This window comes from Fomitopsis serialis (genome assembly GCF_022376445.1).
Source record: "Fomitopsis serialis strain Sig1Antser10 chromosome Unknown B0H18scaffold_56, whole genome shotgun sequence".
In the NCBI taxonomy this organism is placed as follows: Eukaryota; Fungi; Basidiomycota; class Agaricomycetes; order Polyporales; family Fomitopsidaceae; genus Fomitopsis; species Fomitopsis serialis.
This window is the reverse complement of record NW_025955016.1, coordinates 193033-213835: the sequence shown is the minus strand read 5'-3', so window position 1 is coordinate 213835 and position 20803 is coordinate 193033. Positions and strand designations below refer to the sequence as shown.

Below are 20803 nucleotides of genomic sequence, written 5' to 3'. Positions count from 1 at the left end.
GCGACCGATGCGGCGTTCAAGCTGCAACACGACCAAGTTTCATCACATCCCACCACTGCTGGTCCGGACTGCTCTGGATTAGTGCTCAGGCTGCAGCACAACTAAGGCTGATGTACTGTGTCTGCGGCGAAAATGTTAATCGTCCCTCAACGGCCTTCCCTCGCTCGCTGCGCGTACCATGCCGTAAGTTCGAGCCGTGAACATTCTTTGAAGGCATCGAGACGTCTTACCGTATGTTCAGTGCAGAGGTATTACGTCTGATTTCGTAGCCTGATTGACTCTGCTCATTATTGTCTGCAGAACGAAAATGGCAATGGTTACTCATAAGTACTAAAGGTCACATCTGCATCTCGCCGACGCGCACGAGCCTCGAGGCTTACAGCAGACAATGTCCTTCTGGCATGTGGCTTGCTGACGCAGGACGGATGCCTCATGGTCTCGGGCTGTGCGTTCTGAACGTCGGAGTCCGACCGCGCAAGTAGCCCTAGGCTGAGACTCATCGCGAATCGCGTACGACAACAGCACTCTTCCATTCCTCTTTACGTCCCATCCCTCTCTCTCTCTAGCGTCATCCCGAGATGCCTGCGAACTGCAGCTATGCATGGTCCTGGGCGATGGGCCTCGAGCTAGTCATCGTGTCGTTCATCCTCTGCTCTGTGCTTTCGTCGCAGATCCCGTCGGCTCAATGCAGACATCTCGACGAGACACTGGATGACACCGGGACCTTCCTGGAGTCTGTGATTGAGAGGGGCTTGCTAGTCGGTAGTGACGTCGGCGAGGCACAACAGGCCCTAGCCAGGTAGGAGCAATCGCCGCAGTATGGAACGCGAGCTAACGCAGCCTTCGTCACCGGATAGCATGCAGGCGCAGGCCGTGGATCTCAAGCTCTGCTCCCATTGTGCGCCGTCGATGGTACCACAGGTGAAGGGATTGTTAGGCGGCTTGTCGTACAGCATCTACCGCCTTCGGCGACGGGTGGAACTCCTTCGCGCCAGAATTGCTGTGGGTGTATCTCCATCGTTTCCCATGTCCTTTCCATGTCTCATCGCGCGACTAGAGGCGAGCATCGGACGAGCTGAGGCGCTTGAAGAACGAAGGTGGCCCCCAGCGCAAGACGCACGGTTCAAGGTCACACCATTCTTCCGTTTCACTGAATCGCGGAGCCCACATTCATATCGCTCTTAGACAGAACCATGGACCGCCGTGTTGTCGTGAAGGGGAGAGTATGTCAGTCCTGGTGGTTGACGTAGGCATGTGGGTCACATACGACATTGCATACAACTCTGATTCGGCGCTTCACTGGCAGGGGTGTTCTTCGCGTGCGGTATATGGACTACCAGTGGTCGGCCCTGTGTATTGCTCGGATCTGGGCTCGCTATGTAACAGGCGCAGGCTCCTGTAGCCTGAGTTACGACACCGCGCGTACGTGCCCGCTCGCCGTAATGCGCAGGTAAGTATGCGCAGTGTTCTCGAAGCTATCCCAGCGACCTTGCAAAGTTGCTCCCGTGTAGCACGCAGGGAACCATGGCACATTTAGATGGTGCTTTCTTCCTTTCTTCGATGGCTGCGGGCCCGCATCAAACCCAGGCTACTGATTCGGATGCACTGGTTAGTGGGATAAGTTGCCACGACAAGTCAGTTAGTGTTTGCACACGCGCGGCATCTTGCGACAGGAATGCGAGGTGCATGTCATACCATGGCTGGGTGTCTCTACATGCCACTTCCCGCATGAAAGAGGTCCAACTACCGGTGAGAGTGGTTCAACTGTGTACCAATACTCTGTGGTCAACTTTGCCGGTACGTGTGACTAGTAAGTAGGCTTCTCTGTTTGTTTGTAAGCCCTGATCCTAGTAGCAGACACCATTATATGATCACGTTCAAGTTCAAGCTTCAAGGCCCATATGCATTGTCGAGCTACATGATGACTATCAGCGGGGTTTTGACGGTTTTTGTGAGTTAGTGCTTGGTTAGTGCTTTTCTCCGGATTCGAAGCTGACGAGCGCCTAATTAATGTGGCTGTGTCGATGATCAAAGTCCGCGAGCGCTGCCCTCCCGGGCCACCAGCTGGCAACTGGTTCTACACTGCCTTACAATTGCATCATAAGACTTGCTTCCCAGCATCCACCAGGCGTCGACGTCGTCTAGTAAATTTGGTGGTCATCCCGGTTTACTATGACTGCATTTGGGATCCGGGTGAGCGGGGCAACCTTACGTTGGTACTTACCAGTGACCACCGTCCGCGAGCGCGAACTTGAAGGGACGTCACGGTATCATCGCGTGGCTTATAACCTCTGTTGTATGCTGAACCTATGAAGCTTTAAAGCTTGAAGACAGTGACTTTGGGTGCTCTGATTCGGATGAGCCGTTGCTCTGAATATGCGGTAGGTCGCTCTGAGTCAACTGATCGTCGTGTCGTTGATCAGTCGACTCACTGGCAGGACTTCATAACCACATATACGTCCGCATACAGAAGGTCCGCTCGGGCGAAACAATGTATGGGGGTGGCAATTCGCTGTAGCTCAGTGTCCACGGATGGACCGATCCTCAGATTGACTTCAGGCGTGCTAGAGTCACTGGGCGTAGACCCTTGATACGCCCATCAAGAGCTGTGGATGCAAGGTGTATCGACTCGGACGTTGTGTATAAAACACGGATGTCCGAGCCTCAGCCTCCATTGCACTGTGTGCCACTCGGCTGCACACGTCAGTGAGTTGTCCTCGTCCTCTCTTACAAGGCTTGTACTAGTATGGGCGGAATCCATATTCACGGCATGCGATACCATTGCCATTTGGGGGATACGCACGGCAGCTCGTACAGGGTCACTCCTGCTTCTCACAATGGAAGGTTTGATATTTGCGGCAAAATGTTCAGCATCTCTTCGATTGCTAGGGTGCGTCACTGAAACTCTCAACAGGTACAGGATTGTATATGAGGTGGGACGGCATGCTCTGGACGGGCTGGCCATGAATGCAAAGATGCACTGCATGCATCTATGTGGCTGTGGCAATTGCATGGAAATGAACAGGAATGGCCATCGTACCTCGGTTCATCAACTTCTTGAAGTCGATTTGGCTTTCGGCAAAGGAATATTTTGTAAAAATGTCACGGGTACCTTCACAACGCATGAAAACGAAAAGAACATAGCTGACATGTAGGCCTTTTCTCAGCACATCTGAGCTGAGGCATGGACTGATCTTTGTGCTTTAGCTACGTCGCCCTGAGGCGCACGCCGCATCATAGGGATGAACACATAATTGAAGTGGAAGTTGTCCAGCTTAGTCGCTGTCTGTGGCGGAAGTGGCAAGTCCATGACGCTCAATTCTCTGACCAGAAGTCTCACTAGCACTCTCTACAGCTCCGCCAGTGCGGAACCGCGGTCCAAGGGGCTCAAAGGGTCGATCGATAAACCTCTTGCTTTGGCTGCCACAGCAGCTCCCAATACGCCGCCTCTAGCCGATGTCGATTGGGACTACTATTACTGGGGTTTCACCTACCGCGTTTTTCATAACAGACCGCCACCTGTTCTTTACCCTCTTCCACTGCACATCACCGACCGCGTACCCATCGAAATCGCTGACCACATCATCGGCTTTCTGGTGTGCGATAGGCGCACGCTGCGTGTATGCATGTCCGTGTGTCGAGCATGGTACAGCGCTAGCATTCGCCCGTTTTACAACGACATCTCTCTCTGCAGTCGTCGTCAATTTCAGGGGTTGGTGCGCCTCCCACACCAAAATCCTTCAAGCCGCTCCCTCCTCCTCCGGACTCGGACTTTGTCCATATCACACAACGAGGACGACAAGCAGTTCCTCCATGTCGTTCCCCTCGTCTTGCCGCGGATCTGTCCCAATGTAGAGAGCCTCGCTTTTCAAGGCTGTCCTCCAGGCTCCTTCGACCCCACATTCACTCTGAATCTCTCCCAATTTCAACACGTGACCCACTTGGCACTACGCAGTTTCGTCCTCTCTAGTGTGTAAGATTGCGACGTGTCATCTGCGCTTTACCAGCACTCTCGGAGCTAGATTTGGTCAATGGTCATCTGACCAAAGCGGCGCAGAAGAACTTGGTGCCGCCCGCATATCCTGGACCTGGGCCTATCCTGATACCGAAGCTCAAGAAGCTGACGCTAGTGTCCCTCGACTCAGCACTGCTTGATCGTCTGGTTGATTGGTTATTTCCCACAGATGGCCGTAGTACCATCGTTCCCTATGTGTAGAGCAGGACTTCGCGGCTAGTGAGCGGTCGATCTGCGAACTCCTTCAAAGGGCCGCGCCGTCCATGGAGAACTTGCGTCTCATTGACTCCGGGCATAGTAATATACTTCTTGGGCGTAAACCTTCTCAGCTGACCAATGCTGACAGGTTATCCCTCTTCGCTCCTCAAATTGCATGGTGCCAATCTACGCATTTTGCAATTTGGCTACCGAAATCTGGATTCTGCAACAAACATGGACCCATCTTCACCACCCTTGAGAATAGCAGACCAACTCCACTTGGTTCTTTCCAATCTCTCTCAGTGCCAACTAGAACGGCTCAGTTTGGTCGTTGATCTTTCCTCGACAGTAGCACGATATGGCCACACGATCGACAGACTCAATTGGACACCTCACGACCATCAAGTGCAGCGTCGTCTACATGACGTGGCGAACGCACCTTCGTTCAACCGGCTCACCAGTGTCAACATTCAATTTCACGTCGCTCAAGATAGGCGTCAATGGAACCAGACCGATTTCTCCGATGCGATGCAGATTACCATAGAGAAAATGCAATCTTTACTGGCATCCTGGCACGACCGCGGGATCCTCAACGTATGCGTTCGAAGTCTGCTATCGTGCTACGGTCCACTGCAGTCCCGCCGAACGTCATTACGAACAGCACCATCCAAGGGGCATTCAACCGTTCTTGCAGGTAGGGCGGGATCATTCGGCGGATCTGGCTACGCTTCAGACACTGAGGGTGTAGATGGGGCATGACAGTGAAACACAGACCACTACGAGAAACAGTTCGTCATTCCCCCCCTTCAAATCTCAGTGCATGAATAACACGCTGTTTAGGATACACATGCATTGCGCATTCGAGCGAAATTTGGACGCACGATCCAGATCCACGCAAACTCACGACACATTCACGGCCGTGTTGAGGCTATAACACATGACATATGACGGAGGGATGGAAGACGATGGTGAAGGTATCATTCGTAATGTTGAGAAGGGCCTGTATTCGCGTAGTGTGCATTACCTTGTGTCAGTCGGATACGAAGCTTGCTGTTCCCTGGACAGCACACTATCGATGTAGCGTTCGAGGACAACCACAGATAACCGCGTTCAATACATGCGTTCACTTCCTCTGAATGGATAACACTATACATACAAGTATCCACCGACGGCGTAAGTTGCGAGAGGGGAATAAGTGATACACATTAGCACACGCGCTATCCTAGGTCCACTCCTAACCAAACGACCATCTCAGTCCAAAGCAGGCGCGCGGGTCGACGCTCTCCTCCTCCATCATCACCTCGACGCTGACAGCGACACACGACGTGCATGGCCACGCGCCATGAAGAGTGTGCCGTCAGCTTTATGGAAGAGACGCCTGTCCCCACCCGTCGACCACCTCTCGATGTACGACCACCGAGCGCTGAACCCGGATGGCCAATCCTGTGACGCAGACCTACCCGCTCCGACTCTGTAATCCATGCATGCAAGACTGATGGTGCCATATGTAGTTGACTTACAACGAATGAGCGATGACGACGACAGCGTGGAGCAAAGCAAGAGGCAGGTGAGGGTATCCAGGATATGCGATGATGAGGATGATGCAGCGCGACTGCATGGATTTGAAGGTCGACGAAAGGATTCTGGAAGGTCACGGTGATCTTCGTCCGGAAGGCATTTCGCCCGGGAGCTCCTCGGGTGTCGACAAGTCCACCAAATCTACCGCAGCATCAGCCAACGATTCTCCAATACACGTCGACCACCGTGCTCCTCATGACAGAGACACCCACCGATTGGACTCGTGAACGTCATCACATACGGGTGCAGCCTCGGTGCGCCTCTCCTGTACCCCTCCCGAGGCGCACCCCACCCCTCGCGCGCCTGCCCCCGCTCGCTTCCGCTCTCCCTCACGCGCTGCATCTCGTTATCGCCCTCTCTCAGGGGCGGCTTCTTCGACACATACGAGCTCGCGCGCCGTGCGACGCCGACGCCCTCCGCCCACGACGGTAATTGGGGCGACAGCGAAGAGCGGCACGCGGGCGGGGGACCGCCACGCGCACCGCCGGTGGCGAGCCAGGTGGTGGCTGCGCGTTTTGTGGAATCTGCGGTGATGAGAGGGTGTGTGGGAAAGGGTGGCGCTGGTATAGGTTGTTCACGGCGTTCTGCGCTGGTGTTTCCTGTGGGGACCCCGGGCCCACAGACGTCGGCAGTAGGATCTGCGAATGCGGTCGTGAGGGCGGGGAAGACGGTGGCGACTGCGCGAACGAATGTGGACTCCGAGGGTACGGAAAGGAATGGGGGCGGGGATGTGGGTGGTGGTCCCGCGGGTGGTCATGGCGCGGGTGGTAATGAGAATTTTGTGTGCGCATGTGCGAGTATGGAGGCGCATCGCCGCCTTCTCCTTCCTCCTCCGCCCCCTCCTCTGCCTCCTCACCCTCGTCCGCCTCCTCGATCGTCTCTCCCCCGCCCACCGCGACGTCCACCATGCTCTCGTGTGGACTCACCGCCGTGCTCACCACCTCACCCTCCAGGTGCTCGGGCCCGGCACAGACCCCGTCCCCCCCGCCCACCGCGGAGAATTGGTGCTGTGAATGCCCGTGGGTGGACGGCGCCCTCGGCAGCTGATCGAGGCTCGCGATGTGGTGGAGCTGCGGGTGGGACAGAGCGCCCGTGAAATGGTGGTGGCCCGAGGGCGAGAAGACGGGTGCGGAGTGGGCTATGGATGGCGCATGGGATAAGGAGAACGATGGTGCGTGCGTGAGGATGGGGGTGCTGTATGCTTGGGTGAGTGGTGGACTGTGGATGTCGGCTTGGGCTTGTAGCCCGCCTCGCGCAGGATGGACCGCGGGAAGAAATCTACAGGAGGTCAGACAACGCCGCGGCCATAGGCACAAGGAGCAAGTAGTCATATGAGACGAGGTTCAGCATCAAGCATCAAATTAGTGAGACGCACCAGGAGCGTAATCGCAGACGACACGAAACAGCCGACCCCGCCAATCATAACCAAGAAATCTACACCCGACACTCATCAATAATCCACTCAAGTCCATCCACAAGACAACAATACCTGCCGACTCCCTAAACGTTCATCAGCATCACTTAACTTCCTCAGAGATGCAATGATCACGTACAGATGCGAATTCAGCGGGTGGCTCGACCCAACGATCGCGTCCAGGGCAAGCATCAGCAGCGGCACCGTAAACAAGAACCTAAACACCACCCGTGCGAGCTGCACCCCAACCGGAAAAACGTGTTCACGTCAACATCAAGCCCACACACGAAGGCACAACGCCCTGCACGTACGTTCAGCTGGTAGAACGTCGCCAATCGGACGACGACCGTCGGGTCCGCGCCCTCCGACTTCACGTGCCGTATGAATCGCGGGAAGCGCCAGAGCACATACAGGAACGCGACCGTCGTGCTCAGCGAGCCGCACGAGCCGCTCAGGAAGATGTACGCGTCGAGCTGCGGGGACACACGTTAGGGGAGAGCGAGACGGGCCTCGAACGCGGGAGCACGCACCGTATCCAGGTGCCTACGTGCAATCATGCACGTCAGCGGCATCCCTATGATGGACACGATGCTCCCTGGTGACAAACAAGATGAGCCGTCGCGAGGCGCACGGGAGGGGCGGAGACGCACCCCAGTACCAGAACCTGTACTCCCAGCTCTCGAACCACTCGCCCTTCTCCGGCCTCTGATGGAGGAGGTACAGCCAAAACGCGAGCTCTGCACATCACCCATACGTCAGCCGTGCATCACGCACCCCAGATGGGTAGCATAGCAGTGCGGGAAGACACCGACCTTCGAGGTGGGTTACGCTTGAAACATCGGAGACGGGTGAGCGTGAAGACGGTCGAGAAATCGGAAAGCATACGCACAGCTCGAGCGCCCAGGCGAAGCTGAATACGAAGTTCAGCGGGAGGACCCACGCCCGCGAGCGATCGCTGTACATCTCGATGGGTCGGGGGAAGACTGTCAGTGCGCATATACCCACACACACATGACGACGCAACGGATAGGCGAACCAGATCGTCGAGCACACCAGCCAATTGCAAGCACAGAGCATCCCAAAGCCCGGCGGACCAATCGGCAATCAAACAAACCGCCGGCAGGTCAACATTCGCGTATCGGCATCACCGTAGCAAACGAGTTACGAGATTCGCGCGAGCCAGCAACAATCACGCCGGGACCAGACCGCGAAGACCGCCACAAGACGACGAACGGCGCATCAGTAACCAGGGCGCGGAGACGCGCAGAAGACGTCCGGCCAGGGCGAGGCGACAAGTCAGATGAGATCAGCCGCGCGATATTTCACCGGGCGAGGGATCCGCCGAGTGGTCCGGACGGGAGTTCGGGATCGGGTGGCCACACGACGGATGCGACCATGACGCGGAACGTCGAGGCGATGCCGGAGTCGCGAGTGTTCGGGGGATCCGCAGTGCAGTGCGCCGACGTTCGTAGCGAGGAAGTGAGCCGGCGCGCCGTCAGAACAGGACCGACATAACAGCGCGCGCAGAGACCGTAATGAGTGTAGCCCAATTGGAGGATGACGCGCAGGTTGGCGTAGGCAGAGCAGCAATGGGCGTAGCCGAGAGTAGGCCCATCATAAGTGATATCACGGACGAGCAGGAGATGCGAGGTGCCGCCGGATCACCAGAGCGAGTCGAAACCGCGCATTTCGGTAGAGTTAGCCGTGACAGGTCGGAGCGACAGGGATAATGAGGCAGCAGCGGAGCCAGCGGGAAAGGTTGGGTGTGCCGGTTGATGCGGGTGAGCGAGCGGTTAGGGTGCCGAGGGGAAGAGAGAATATCGAATGAATGGAGAAAGAGAGGATGTGCATGGTGAGCGGAGGGTGTATAGAGAGATAGACAGCATGTACGCACTTATATTTGTCGTGGGTAACACGACGAAGCCTGGTGGAGCATGCATCGTGTCAGCAGGTAGGCACACGGCGAGCGGCTTGCGCGAGACGCGAGGCGGTAGCCCCTGCGCTGCGAGATGGCGGGCGGAACGCACCTTCGCGGTATTTCAGCACGGTATATGCGATGCTGTATACCGTGAACAGCGGCACACTCGCTAGATATGAATACTACCGCACCGCCGCGCATATATTGCATGCAAGTAGATAGCCAACGCTCGCAGTAAGCATAACGCGTGCATATGATGATTGCAGGGACGACGCACGGTCATGACACGCTTGAACGCACCGGGCTGGCGGCCGGCCGACCAACGGAGACACTGAAAGCGGTCGTAGCTCCAGAGGTGGTATATCAGAAATCCGAGGAACTGCCCAGCACCGAACGCAAGCCATCCCAAGCCGTCCAAATCACAACATTATGCATCCGTGAGGGGACCGCGCAGCACCCACATGAGCCCATGCAGCACGCATATACAACACGCGCGGACATAAGAGGCAACCACGCGGGGCACCATGCATATATGGAAAGAATGAACGAAACAGCGTTAGACGTGCGCGGGGACGCGAGGAGAGGGTACGCACGAGGACGGAGAGGATGGTCCACAGGAGGTACGCGGTGGGCGATGCGTTGCTCATTACTTAGCCCCGCCAGGGCGGCGTGTGCGGGCGTCCGAGGCGGCGCGCGCGTGTGTACTTCGATAGACCTTGCGTGTGTGTGGGCTTGCGGGCGTCGTACGCGACGATGAGCGCGGCGTGTTGGTCGCGGTGATGGCGCACGGGAGGAGGGGGGACGAGGAGGAGTGCGACGAGGAGGCTGAGAGGGCGGACACTCGAACGGAGGACACAAGCGGACGAACGAGCCAACCCACGGCTCGTTCGATCCAGGCACGCCGCTGTCCCCGATTTGGCTAGCGACCCCGCGAAGACGCCCGGGACCTCCCATGAAGATCTGATCGGGCTCCCTGTACGCGGCCGTACTTCTCGATTAATTTATTATCCCAGCCCGCCTTCCGTTGATCGCGACCGTCCGCAGCGCCGATGTGCTCTCGTCGAAATTGTGCAGAATGCGAGACTCAGACAGGAGAGACGACTGGCCTGACTTGGGATATGCTATCTATATCACAGAATTTGAGGACCATATCTCGGTGACCTCGGCGCATCTCCAATTTGACTTACGGACGGATATGCCGTCCAATCTCAATCTGCCATCACGGACCAAGGTCGTCGCCCGGTCGTCGCGGCCACCGTGAGGTGGGTCTCCTACGCCGCTGTACGACTCGTCTCCTCTCGACGCGACACCCCATAAGTAGGCTGTACTTACGACCGTCACGGAACAACGTCGCGACTGTGATGGCACGCGCTCCGCGCCTCCCAACGTGTCGCCGCGCAACCTTGATAACCACATGTACAGTATATCAACTGAACAAAGTATCTCATGCCGGGCTCGCTTGTATTACGCCCAAGGCACCCATACATGTACTGACACCGCTGGTACAGTATGCGGCCATCCGGGGCATAACCCAACCTCTGCTCTCTATCTCCGTACTTAGCACGTTTGTTGCGCGTATCTCTGCCACTCCGGAACATACCCCTTTCATGCGTATCTATTTATTCCCATCTTCGCGTCATGGCGGCTCATATATTGCAGCTTCCCTCAGAATTCCAGTACGTACGGCACAGGTCAAGCCCATGATTCAACAGCTCGCGAACCACGTCCTCCAGCCAATCTGACCACGACGATCTCACAACCGTCATCCTCTGCGATTCTCTATCACTTTCTACATCTACACGCGCCCGCACATCGATTCTGCTGTTGACCAAATCAACTCATCATCAAACTTAACCTCTCCTCCGCTGGCCGGTGACCCCACTGAGATCAGTCTCAATGCCCTCGTCCGCAGCGCACCCAGCGAGGTACGCTCTGAGGCCAACTCGTACCTGTTTACCTTATCCAGCGCGCCCTCAATTACGCTTTACCACGGACCTGCGCTTCTAGCTCCGATCTGGTGCGCACACAGCTTGAACTTTCGATTGGGCGGGTGGCAGGCTCGGGGCCGCTTATCTCCAGGCACACCAAGGCCGCCGCGCCAGTCGCGGCGCGCCCAGCTGCGAATGGCACCGCGGAAAGCTTGACTGCGCAATGACGCGCCTTGTGTGCGTTGCCAGTGTCTGCATCCGACGTGGTCTAGGTCACGAGGGATTGATTGGGGATCATTGTGAGTGATTTTAACCTGGCCGAGGCTCGGGCGCGAACATGCTAGTACTCACCTAACGAATACTAGTAGTGTGTACTCGTTGTGCGGTTTAAGTTGAATCGCGTAGTTAGTAAGTGTTCGTCCTATAAGTACCCGCTCTCATACTCACCATCCTCGCCAGAGCAGTACTTGAAAAAACCAGGTTTGGAGACCTCATCACACTCACCGGCGCGCCCCGTTTCATACAAGATCATGGCCATGCGAGGCACCCACTGGCACTTCCGGAGCATATGGCACCGACACCGTTTCTATGGTACTCGTCGTGCTCATCGCTGTTGCCGGCTCACCTACGAACTGATCCACCAATATGCTAGAGATTGGCGCAACAACTTGGCGAGCCGCCACAATATTCAAGTTGAGTACAACCGGGACGGATAAATGATGGACCAAGCTGCTTTTGTGGGATTTGTCTCAGTCCGTGCTTCAAGTTGCGACCACGCGGTCTCGAAAAAACAAACACAAGAGTTGTGTTTGCCGACGCACGCTGACGCCAGAGACTAGGCCACTCGATGTTACAACTTGAGGATTACGAACAGGCCGGGAGGGAAGGACGGAACGATCGCATTTCACATTACTGTATCGTACATCGTATGTAGATCTGAGCCTCAAATTCTTCTCCTGCCCTTCATCATGTCTGCAGCGGCCCGACAGCTCGTTCATTCAAATAACAACCGTTCACGGGGCAGATAGCACGGTGGCCATAAACTGATCGTAGTTCAGCTGCACCCACCCACTGCGGTTGGTGTCGAGGCGCTGGAACGACTCCGTGAGCTGCTTCACGGCGACGCACGCGCGCACGAAGCGGTCAAACGTGATGCCCGCGGTGAGGCCGGGACCAGCGGCGCCTTGACGGATGTCTGCCCCGGTGAGCGTGGGCGGTCACGGATGCAGCGGGCGGGAACTCACCGTACTTGCGCTCGACGAGGTCGAGCAGGCGCGGGGAGAGGTTGTAGCCGAACTGCGTAAGGGCGTCACGCAACTCGCGCACGTCGATCGTGCCGGAGCGGTCGCGGTCGAAGTGGCGGTAGACGTTCTGCCAGTCTTTGACGTACTTCCATAGGCCAGCGAACTGCGGATGTAACCGTTAGCGGTGGCCTTCAAAAGAACGAACAGGGCAGTGCGTACTTCGTTGTAGCCGATGGTTCCACTGCGGTCGACATCCTGGTGGAACAGTTAGTCTCGGCACAGAGTAAAGAAGACATTACTCACGAAGATCGTCATCAGCATCTTCACGGTGTCGAGGTCAAAGGGCGTCCAGTCGCCATTGATGAGCGCCTTCTCTATATGGACCCGCGCAGCGTAGTTCAGTGTTCCACCCAACATACCACCAAGATGGTGTAGACTCACGGAGCTCATGGGCACTTATTTGGCCGCTGCCGTCCGTGTCGACAGCAGTGAACCAGTTCCACAGCCTATGCACCGCAGCCGCAGCAGGGATTCTCAGTGGAAACCCCTTACCCCCTGACGTAGTACAATACTCACTGAGGATCAACTCCGGGCGGCGGCCCCCTGGCTCCCCTCGGTGCAAAGCCTCCAGGTTCGGCTCCGGCTCCGTATCCCCTGTGTCCTTGGTCGCCTCCTGCTCCATATCCACCACCTCCGTACCCCGGCGGCGCGCCAGTCGGAGGTGCATATCCGCCACCATACTGTCCGGCAGCGATGGTCGAGATAAGAAATCAGTGATACACGCTAGGAGGAGAGTAACCACATACGCCGTAAGACATAATCAGTTCTGTTGCAGTTGGTACGGTTTGTCTCGGTGAAGATGAATGTCGAGAGCAAGGGCAGCGCGGTGAGGTGGAGGATTATGTATGTATCGGTTTGGTGGACCGCCACAATTGCGCCAAGCCCAACGCGCGCGCGTCTGGGCGCGTCACGCGAGACGCGTCATTCACGTGCGCCTCGCCCGCGGCCAGGTGACTGACGCGCTACGCGACGCCAACGCGCGCCTGACGCGTGTTGAGTTCTTCGACTTCTACCAAACTATCGATTGAGGCTGCTTTTGCTTGATCTTCTTGCTTGATATTGAAGGTGTATACAACACACTATGCGCTTCAGATCTTCGAGGACCCAGAGATAAAATCATCGCAAGAGCTGATCGTCTTGCAGATTGCAGGCGCGCTCGCGAAACACACACGCGACGCGTACTAGTATGCCTCCAGACAGCTATGAGGTACTTTGGGACACTCGATGATTTTGGAATTTGATACATGACTTATGAGCAACACTTCACACTTGATAGGATCTGGTCGCGCTCTCCGGCGAGACGTTTGGCCTCTCGGTCGATGTGTCGAATGTGCGCTTCTACACACAAGAGCTCGCGGGAAGCAAGGGGATCAACGTAGAGATCACAAAGGGGGCATGGGACGCGATCAAGACCCTCCTCACGTCAGTGACCGTCGAGCTGCACGACTCGGGTGCGCGAGATCAGAAGAAGGCACCCGGAAGAGCATCGCGCCCCCTTGCCGGATCGCGTCGTCACGCACGATGTAGGGGATGCGCCCACGAAAGACGTCATTGACGCAGCGAGGCGCTCTCGCGCATGAGCCTCGCGCCCGATGACAAACGGCATCGGGCGTCACGCCGCTCGTTCGTCCTGCCATCGCCGGCGCGGCCTTCGAAGGCCAGCGAGGATAGAAAGTCGAGGGAACCAGTGTCCCACCTACTGAAGACGATGAAGAGAGGATGCAGAGGAAGAAGAGGAAGACGTTGTCTTTCGGAGCAGGGGCGTAGGCAAGCGCAGGTCGTCGCGTCCGAGGATGAAGAGGACGAGGAGGTGGAAGATGAGCTTGATGACGAGCTACGTGAGGAAGAGGCTGAGGGTGGCGTAGCGGAGGCATCGTCATCGCCGAGGAAGAAGACAATGCGCAACAGCTGCAGCTACCACCATCGCCGCCACTGGCGCCGCAATCTCCTAAACAGCTGCAGCCCCTCCCGCCATCCCCCAAGACCCCAGCCTCGAAGGTTGACCGGCGGAGCTCACCTCAACGCAGCATCGGTGTGTGTTTATTTGTTCGCGACTGCTTGAACGGTCCCTAACACATGGTGTCATCGTAGTCTCACAAGCAGCCCAACGCCTAAATCAAGCAGGAGCGTAACGCAACCGCTAGCGCAGGACCCAAATCCGTCAAAAAAGAAAGGCCTGGTGAGCACCGGCATTCCCATCACTATTTCCATAGCCCTGATATCTAACAACGCATACAGAACCTCCTCCGCGTCCGCAGCCCGGGCCAGATGAACGATTTGTCGTCATCATCGAGTATGACGACGGCAGCGACGAGGAGACGCAAACAATGTTCAAGACTCGGGGACGCCATACCGTCTCGAAGGTGCTCATGCAAGCCTGTCGTACGTTCGGCATCGAGGAGTTGTATGATAAGTGCGTACTCACACGTCGGATTGTCATGGACCACCTCTGACTTATATTCTCAACAGGACGCAGCTGGTGCTGGCAATTGACACGGAGGAGGATGGTGAGATCGTAGAGCACAGATTCATGTGCCCGAAGGACGAGACCATGGCGAACGTGGGCGCGGTGGCGGAGTCAAGGTTCATTGTGCAAGTCGAGGACGATCTGTGACACATACTTGCTTATCTGACACTGCTACACCAACAAGATTAACAGATTATTGACGTGGCTCAGACTTTGGACCTTCCTTGCAGTACTCATGCCAGGTAGCCACCTTTCAGCGCTCCTGAAAGTCTCAGCCCCGCGTGTGTGGACGATGATTGCGCTGCTGTTGACATTGCTCTCTCGATAGTCTGCACCGAATGGTCGTGCAATATCAACGTACAGGGTCGCTCCACTAATCTGGCTGAAGGTCAGACTATCCCTGGATCACGAATTGAGAATGGGAGCGACTGTGATACCGCCGTGATACCGGCGATTCAACGTATCTTTGTAACGATATATTGACATTCTGCTACAGGTGTTGGAATACGAGACAGTAGGCGAGTCTACCAGGTGTCGAGTCTGCATAGAGGTATGATACACATAGGAGGTAAAGTACATATAATCCGTGACCGTGTTGACGATATCGTATGCATCGTATGATTTTGTTTGACCTAGTCGGATGGAAAACATAGGGTCGAGTCGCTAATTCCAGAGGATTCTGTACACACCTTCGAGGTCACTTCAGACGGATGTTACCATGTTTCGATCGACAGCGTCTCGCTGGTCGACGGCGAAACACTGCCGTTACAATCGGACTCCAGGTCGACTGTGTCGGTATATGTGGAGGTAAGCGTCTCTAATGTGGGACTTCGAAGATTTGGGGCATATGGTATGTACGCGAATTTCTCCAGGTCATCACCGCCACCTGAATTGTAACCGCACTTCCTCTAAGCGCAGTGCATGTCAGTAATGTGCTCTCGGCCCTAAGTGAGGACATACTTTGGGCAGATAGCTGTTCCTTCCCCGTGTTTCCTTGTTCCCTAACAGCGGCAAGCTAACACCGGTCGGTCGTAAAACGGCCGCCAAAAGCAGTCTAACGACGGAACACGATTCAGCGATAGAGTCGACACCCGGATGACGATACACGAATGCTCACAAAGTTAACAAGTGGAGAGTCATGGTCATGCTGGTGTGGCTACATCCAGTTGTTGCCTGACTTCGGAAGCTTCCCGTCGACGCCAGAGCCACCAATCCATCTTCCGGTATATGCGGGCGAAAACACACCCTCGCGTTGGCAGTCCACCTAGTGCAGCTTTGTATCGTTCGACCCTCTTCAGAAACCTACCCGTGGCCTGCGAGAACGCCTCGAGTTTCTCGGAAACTGAGAGGGCCACTGTGGCATCCAACGCTTGAGCTAAGGGAAGCACAACGCGCTGGATGGAATCTAGGTCGGCGCGGAAGCGGTCCACTTCACTGACTGTCTTCCTGTAGTCGCTAGCTGAACCGCGAGCGTCGTTGAAGGCCATACAGATGCTCTTTAATGTGGAGAGAATGGTGGCGATGTCTCCGAGACTGATGGGGACAGACATGACGATGAGCAGCGGAAGCCGGTGAACAATACGCCGCGAAGACGATGAGGCAGAATAGGTTCAAGCTCTCCGGGGAGCATAAGCAGACCCAATTTATAGTGTCTGCACCTCGCACATCGTCTCTCCCAGACCATGGAACGAACCACCAAGGCTGCGCAGGTGGGAATGAAGTAGTGACTTGAACGCACGGTGCGTCCAGGCCAGAGACCTGAAGACCCACCAGACGTTTTCGGATATCTTGCGTATTGCTTCTTGAGGCGGATGAAGGTGGACAGAGCACATTGACTCTAGCTGATGCGCCCGTCAGGAGGTGGGACGCTCGGATCCTGTACCTGACAGTACATTATGTCCGTGACGCGCGTGGCGCAGTACTGTCCACCTCCATCACATCAAGAACCGAATCAAGTTCCAGGCCTGCCACCCAAAAGGACAGACGTCCACATCGTCGCCTGCTGCACTGTCTTATTAGGTAGCCTGTACGCTTGTAGCGGTTAACTTGAACCCGACTCACTCAATATGCCAACGTAGCAGTATTTCGTGGGATGAATCAGACACTTCGATATTACTATAGATGTACGTCGGCGTAATGTCTAAAGATGTGGTCAGTAGGGCTGGTGGCTCAGGGTGGGACCCGGTGACTACGTACCAGCGGTGTACATACTTCTTGACATGATGAGTCAGAATAAGCCTCAAGCGCCCGTGTAGGTCTTCCCGTCTGAACAAGCGAAGCGGCCCGGGTGGTCGTACATAGCGGCTGTGGTCGCGCAGAAGGGGCGATGAGATCGAATAAAAGTGCACCACAGAGGCTCGAAAACTAGCGTTAGATAGGCATAAAACTACTCAGATAACTTACAGGCTAGCGCAACATATCTACGGACAGTGGGGCACGTATGTAAGTATGTGACGGGGGCGCCCGTTACACTCCCTGATAGTTATCATATAGCCGTGAGATCGAATTTGTTACCGTCTCCCGTATAACCTTCTTGAACAAGTACAGACTGCGTATCCGCCTGCGCTCGAGGAGCACCTTCGCGCTTTGGGAGATATTGTATCTCTCTTCCTTTACCAATCATCGCTGTTAGAGAATTCAGTAAGGACCGCAGAGTCAATGAAACGAGCTCAGGCCGACTCACACGCCGCTCCGGTTCGTTTCCGTACCGCGCTGTTACCTGTCTGTGAATGGTAGACAGTCAGCCCCGAGGGGTTTGGCACACCGCTGGTGACATGACTAATTTCAGTTTAGCAAACGTTGCAATACGGACATGATCAAGATGAGAAGCCTACAGAACCAACAGAGCGACAGTCGCGCCCAAGTCGAGGTAAGCTGCGCTCAGCACAGTCCTAACAATGGAAGGCTTGTCTTTGCCCCACAGCCGCCAGTGAAACTTCCAGTATGTGCGTGTGACCATGCCTCCTTTCCCCAGCTGTGAGGCTCGTCCGAACACCTTGTCATATTGCTCGAAGGTCTTCATGAAAGTCCTGACGGCTTCCTTGTAAGCTCCGACCTTGTTGGAGATCAACGAGGCTAGCGTCGTGTGTGACCGCTGCGCGACGGCAGCACAACTCGCTCGAGGACGCCGAGGACAACGTGAAAGTGGTCCATCTCGCTGGCTATCGTCCGATAGTCCTCGACTGCGCCGCTCGGAGCCGCGCACAGGTTGGCGTCGCCAAGACGTTGAGGACATACTCAATACCAGCAGGATCCGACATGACGATGAGTTCGGAGGTCGCTGAGCGACAAACGGGCGATTTGACAAAGTCGCGAGCTCGTGGCAGGTTAGCTTTTATCATCAAGTAAGCGATACACCTACAAGGGGTCAGCTAACTAAGCGGTGGGGATGACATTGCTCACATGAGCGTTCTATATTGGCCAATGTCATACCCCTGGATTCGTACGGGAGTCGAGACGACCGGTGGATCTTGGTGTGCGAGCGGTGGGGGGTTGGAAATGAATTGGAGAGGTGGATACGAGTTCTTCGACAAAGATAGGCGTGCGCAGTGTATTCGGCATTTTGGTCGCCGCCCAGCGGCGTGCCTTCTGTTAATGAGCATAAGTTAGTCACCCAGACTGCTCTATGAGATCCGAGTGAACATCGCCTACGGAAGATGTTGAGCACAGGCACGCCATGCCATAGGTTTGTCTCGCCCACCTACACTCGATTCCACCAATATGCATCAAACCCAGCTTGATTAGGTATCCTAAGAGCAATTTCCACTTGCTTTCTGGTCCTCACCAACCATCTGACATCGTGATTTGGCTGGTGGACCGATTGTCCACCACCCGGCGCTTGAGGTTCAAGTGTGGTGGACAGGCTTCGGACATGACACGACGGACTCGATGGGCTGAGGAAAACCCACCCACCATTCATCCGTGTGCTCGCTCGCCTGTATCACAAGCACGTGTGGACCCGAGGTTATCGGTGGTGCACAGGCCACCGACAGTGTTTGGATGGCTTCAAGTTGGGCGTTCAATACAAGTGATGTGTGCTGGCAATAGTAGCCCATGCGACTGGCAGCGAACTCGAGTCGGAAGCAAGAGTGGAAATGTCAACGAAACCGCGACTCAGATAGCATAGCCTCCCGTCCGATGCGTTAAGCACATGACAAGAAAGCGAGAGCGCAACGCACAAGTCTATGTAGGTACTGTTGGAGCAGTCTGAGCGATGCGGCCGGAGTAAATGTACGTGGGAAAGTTCGGTACGTAGCATCGACTACCGTGCTGAGCGCTGCCAGTCCTAGATGCAAGTGCACGTCGTACGGTTCACCTACACCTCAGTTACTGATTTACTAGACTACTGAACAAGATTGTCAAACCATCGAAATTCCTCACAGGTATCTTTCACACGGAGTGTTCATGCTTGCCCTTGGTCGCCTCCCGGGCACGGTCTCGCTGTGATTGACGGCGCAATACGCTTTCGATGGTCTTGAATGAGTCGAATTTTCCCTGCGATCCATCCTTGTATGGTCGGTTCACCGTCACACAGCACCCCGGACCGCCAGCAGAGAGCGAGAACGACTCCATAACGCAGTCGAAATTAAGCACCGCCGCGGTGTAAAATGTCAACACAAAAATCGTCGTTTTACGACGACGGCAAATAATCGTAATCAGCATAACCGGCCTTGACATGGTCTACCTTAGATCGACTCTGCGCACAGGTATCATACGCATAACATCGGGGAAAGCATATCTGGTCCGTGGTTTCTTCGGCGTGTCACCGAGTAGTCGTTGCTAATGGCTAGTCATTCAGGTGTGAGATTGAGTAGCTGCATCCAGCGCGTTGTGTGCATACCTTGGACAAGCATATTGACTCAGCGAATGAACCTCTCCAGTAGATCTTCATCAAGCCGTTCAAGCGTCTCGTCCCAAGCTAGCGTAGAATCGCTGCTATCCCGACAGTGTTGGTAAATCGACATGCTCGCACGCTTGTGGACGATAGTTTCCAGTTCAATGCTTCGACTGTATGGATCGTTGGGCATGGGCGAAGATCGACCTCCAGGGTCAGAAAAGCCTCCACCCGGATGCCTCTCGGTGAGCTTTATGCATTCCTACACGGACATGATCATTCAGTACTCCTGGGTGCCTGGCAATTTTATATAACTGAAGTACCATGCGCTGGAAACAATTTGTCTCCGTCATGCTCCTGTCGCGTTGAAGTCGTTGCGTAACATTTGGCCTTGCGGAGGACGACGAATCGCGCGAAATGCGTCTGGTAAGCAAGCACATTTTAGTGCGCGATTGTATGAACGTAGAGATTGTCTCACAGCGTCAACAAAGCTAAGTCATGGATATGCTGGAGTAGGCCCGTACATATCTTGTCTGGCTTGTAAGACTTCGCTTTTACGCCGAAGCCGCCAGTCGATCTTCCGGATTACACGGCAATTACCCCCCATGCTTCAGATGGTGTCCTAGTGTCGTGTCGTATCTTCGATCGTCTGCTTGAATTTTCATGGCTTCTCCGTATGCATCGAGTTGTCGGAAGTGACGATGCAATCCATATCAGGTCTTGTGCGAGGGGCAGGCGACACCCTGATGATGTCGAGGTCAGCACGAAAGCGGTCTAGCTCCCTAACCATCTCTGGTATTCCTCAGCTGATCCACGAGCGTCGCTGAGGGCCAGGCGCATGCTGTTCAGTACCGCGACGATGCTGATGATGTCCCCGACACCGAGAGGTGATGACATGAGTATGAGTACGAGACCCTTCCAATATCCTCTGAAGAGGGAGCCAAGGTGGAATGCAAGCGTAGTGGTCCGTGTAACGTGCGTACTGCATCGTAATGCGAGCCGCTTTTATACGTCTGCGAGCACTGGCATGCAATGCATCCTCAGACTCGGCCTTGTTAGGTGAGCACAAGAACGTTGCGTATCCTGGAGGCCATTCCACCAGATGCGTATGACACTGGTGGGTGGATCCTGTTGCTCATAGAGATGG

The 20803-nt window shown here is 55.4% G+C and overlaps 9 protein-coding genes across 9 annotated transcripts; 4 read left to right on the top strand and 5 right to left on the bottom strand.

Annotated features, from left to right (window-relative positions):
* The first annotated feature begins 415 nt into the window (after positions 1-415).
* Positions 416-1511, top strand: B0H18DRAFT_527860 (uncharacterized protein). Its single transcript, XM_048038477.1, has 4 exons — positions 416-799; positions 858-1002; positions 1058-1250; positions 1307-1511. The coding sequence occupies exons 1-4, from the start codon at positions 579-581 to the stop codon at positions 1381-1383; spliced, it is 636 nt and encodes a 211-aa protein (XP_047891168.1). The 5' UTR covers positions 416-578; the 3' UTR covers positions 1384-1511.
* A 2653-nt stretch (positions 1512-4164) lies between these two features.
* B0H18DRAFT_527780 (uncharacterized protein) lies at positions 4165-5227 on the top strand. The gene is made up of 2 exons (XM_048038476.1): positions 4165-5001; positions 5054-5227. The coding sequence occupies exon 1, from the start codon at positions 4352-4354 to the stop codon at positions 4970-4972; it is 621 nt and encodes a 206-aa protein (XP_047891167.1). The 5' UTR covers positions 4165-4351; the 3' UTR covers positions 4973-5001; positions 5054-5227.
* Positions 5228-5610: 383 nt separating this feature from the next.
* B0H18DRAFT_1019221 (uncharacterized protein) lies at positions 5611-5924 on the top strand. Its single transcript, XM_048029435.1, has one exon. It carries the CDS (start codon positions 5694-5696, stop codon positions 5871-5873), a length of 180 nt encoding a protein of 59 aa, XP_047891166.1. The 5' UTR covers positions 5611-5693; the 3' UTR covers positions 5874-5924.
* B0H18DRAFT_1019215 (uncharacterized protein) lies at positions 5611-9977 on the bottom strand. The gene is made up of 14 exons (XM_048029434.1): positions 9717-9977; positions 9401-9502; positions 9233-9305; positions 8095-8188; positions 8018-8034; positions 7856-7942; positions 7736-7800; positions 7517-7678; positions 7313-7442; positions 7163-7237; positions 6959-7069; positions 6274-6929; positions 6004-6205; positions 5611-5932 (listed from the first exon to the last, which is right to left on the bottom strand). Exons 1-14 carry the CDS (start codon positions 9768-9770, stop codon positions 5865-5867), a joined length of 1896 nt encoding a protein of 631 aa, XP_047891165.1. The 5' UTR covers positions 9771-9977; the 3' UTR covers positions 5611-5864.
* A 1950-nt stretch (positions 9978-11927) lies between these two features.
* On the bottom strand, positions 11928-13237 carry B0H18DRAFT_1019205 (uncharacterized protein). Its single transcript, XM_048029433.1, has 7 exons — positions 13102-13237; positions 12872-13035; positions 12737-12801; positions 12599-12669; positions 12515-12550; positions 12296-12458; positions 11928-12246 (listed from the first exon to the last, which is right to left on the bottom strand). The coding sequence occupies exons 1-7, from the start codon at positions 13111-13113 to the stop codon at positions 12065-12067; spliced, it is 693 nt and encodes a 230-aa protein (XP_047891164.1). The 5' UTR covers positions 13114-13237; the 3' UTR covers positions 11928-12064.
* A 304-nt stretch (positions 13238-13541) lies between these two features.
* On the top strand, positions 13542-14969 carry B0H18DRAFT_1185968 (uncharacterized protein; the record flags this gene model as incomplete). The annotated part of the gene is made up of 6 exons (XM_048036015.1): positions 13542-13562; positions 13632-13777; positions 13916-14389; positions 14447-14534; positions 14614-14768; positions 14825-14969. 6 exons carry the CDS (start codon positions 13542-13544, stop codon positions 14967-14969), a joined length of 1029 nt encoding a protein of 342 aa, XP_047891163.1.
* Positions 14970-15130: 161 nt separating this feature from the next.
* On the bottom strand, positions 15131-16546 carry B0H18DRAFT_1019194 (uncharacterized protein). The gene is made up of 4 exons (XM_048029432.1): positions 16032-16546; positions 15940-15978; positions 15783-15876; positions 15131-15730 (listed from the first exon to the last, which is right to left on the bottom strand). The coding sequence occupies exons 1-4, from the start codon at positions 16370-16372 to the stop codon at positions 15536-15538; spliced, it is 669 nt and encodes a 222-aa protein (XP_047891162.1). The 5' UTR covers positions 16373-16546; the 3' UTR covers positions 15131-15535.
* A 628-nt stretch (positions 16547-17174) lies between these two features.
* B0H18DRAFT_527638 (uncharacterized protein) lies at positions 17175-18475 on the bottom strand. Its single transcript, XM_048038475.1, has 3 exons — positions 17657-18475; positions 17506-17600; positions 17175-17447 (listed from the first exon to the last, which is right to left on the bottom strand). Exons 1-3 carry the CDS (start codon positions 18055-18057, stop codon positions 17308-17310), a joined length of 636 nt encoding a protein of 211 aa, XP_047891161.1. The 5' UTR covers positions 18058-18475; the 3' UTR covers positions 17175-17307.
* B0H18DRAFT_527622 (uncharacterized protein) lies at positions 18139-18547 on the bottom strand. The gene is made up of 2 exons (XM_048038474.1): positions 18474-18547; positions 18139-18410 (listed from the first exon to the last, which is right to left on the bottom strand). The coding sequence occupies exons 1-2, from the start codon at positions 18503-18505 to the stop codon at positions 18221-18223; spliced, it is 222 nt and encodes a 73-aa protein (XP_047891160.1). The 5' UTR covers positions 18506-18547; the 3' UTR covers positions 18139-18220.
* Positions 18548-20803: the final 2256 nt, after the last annotated feature.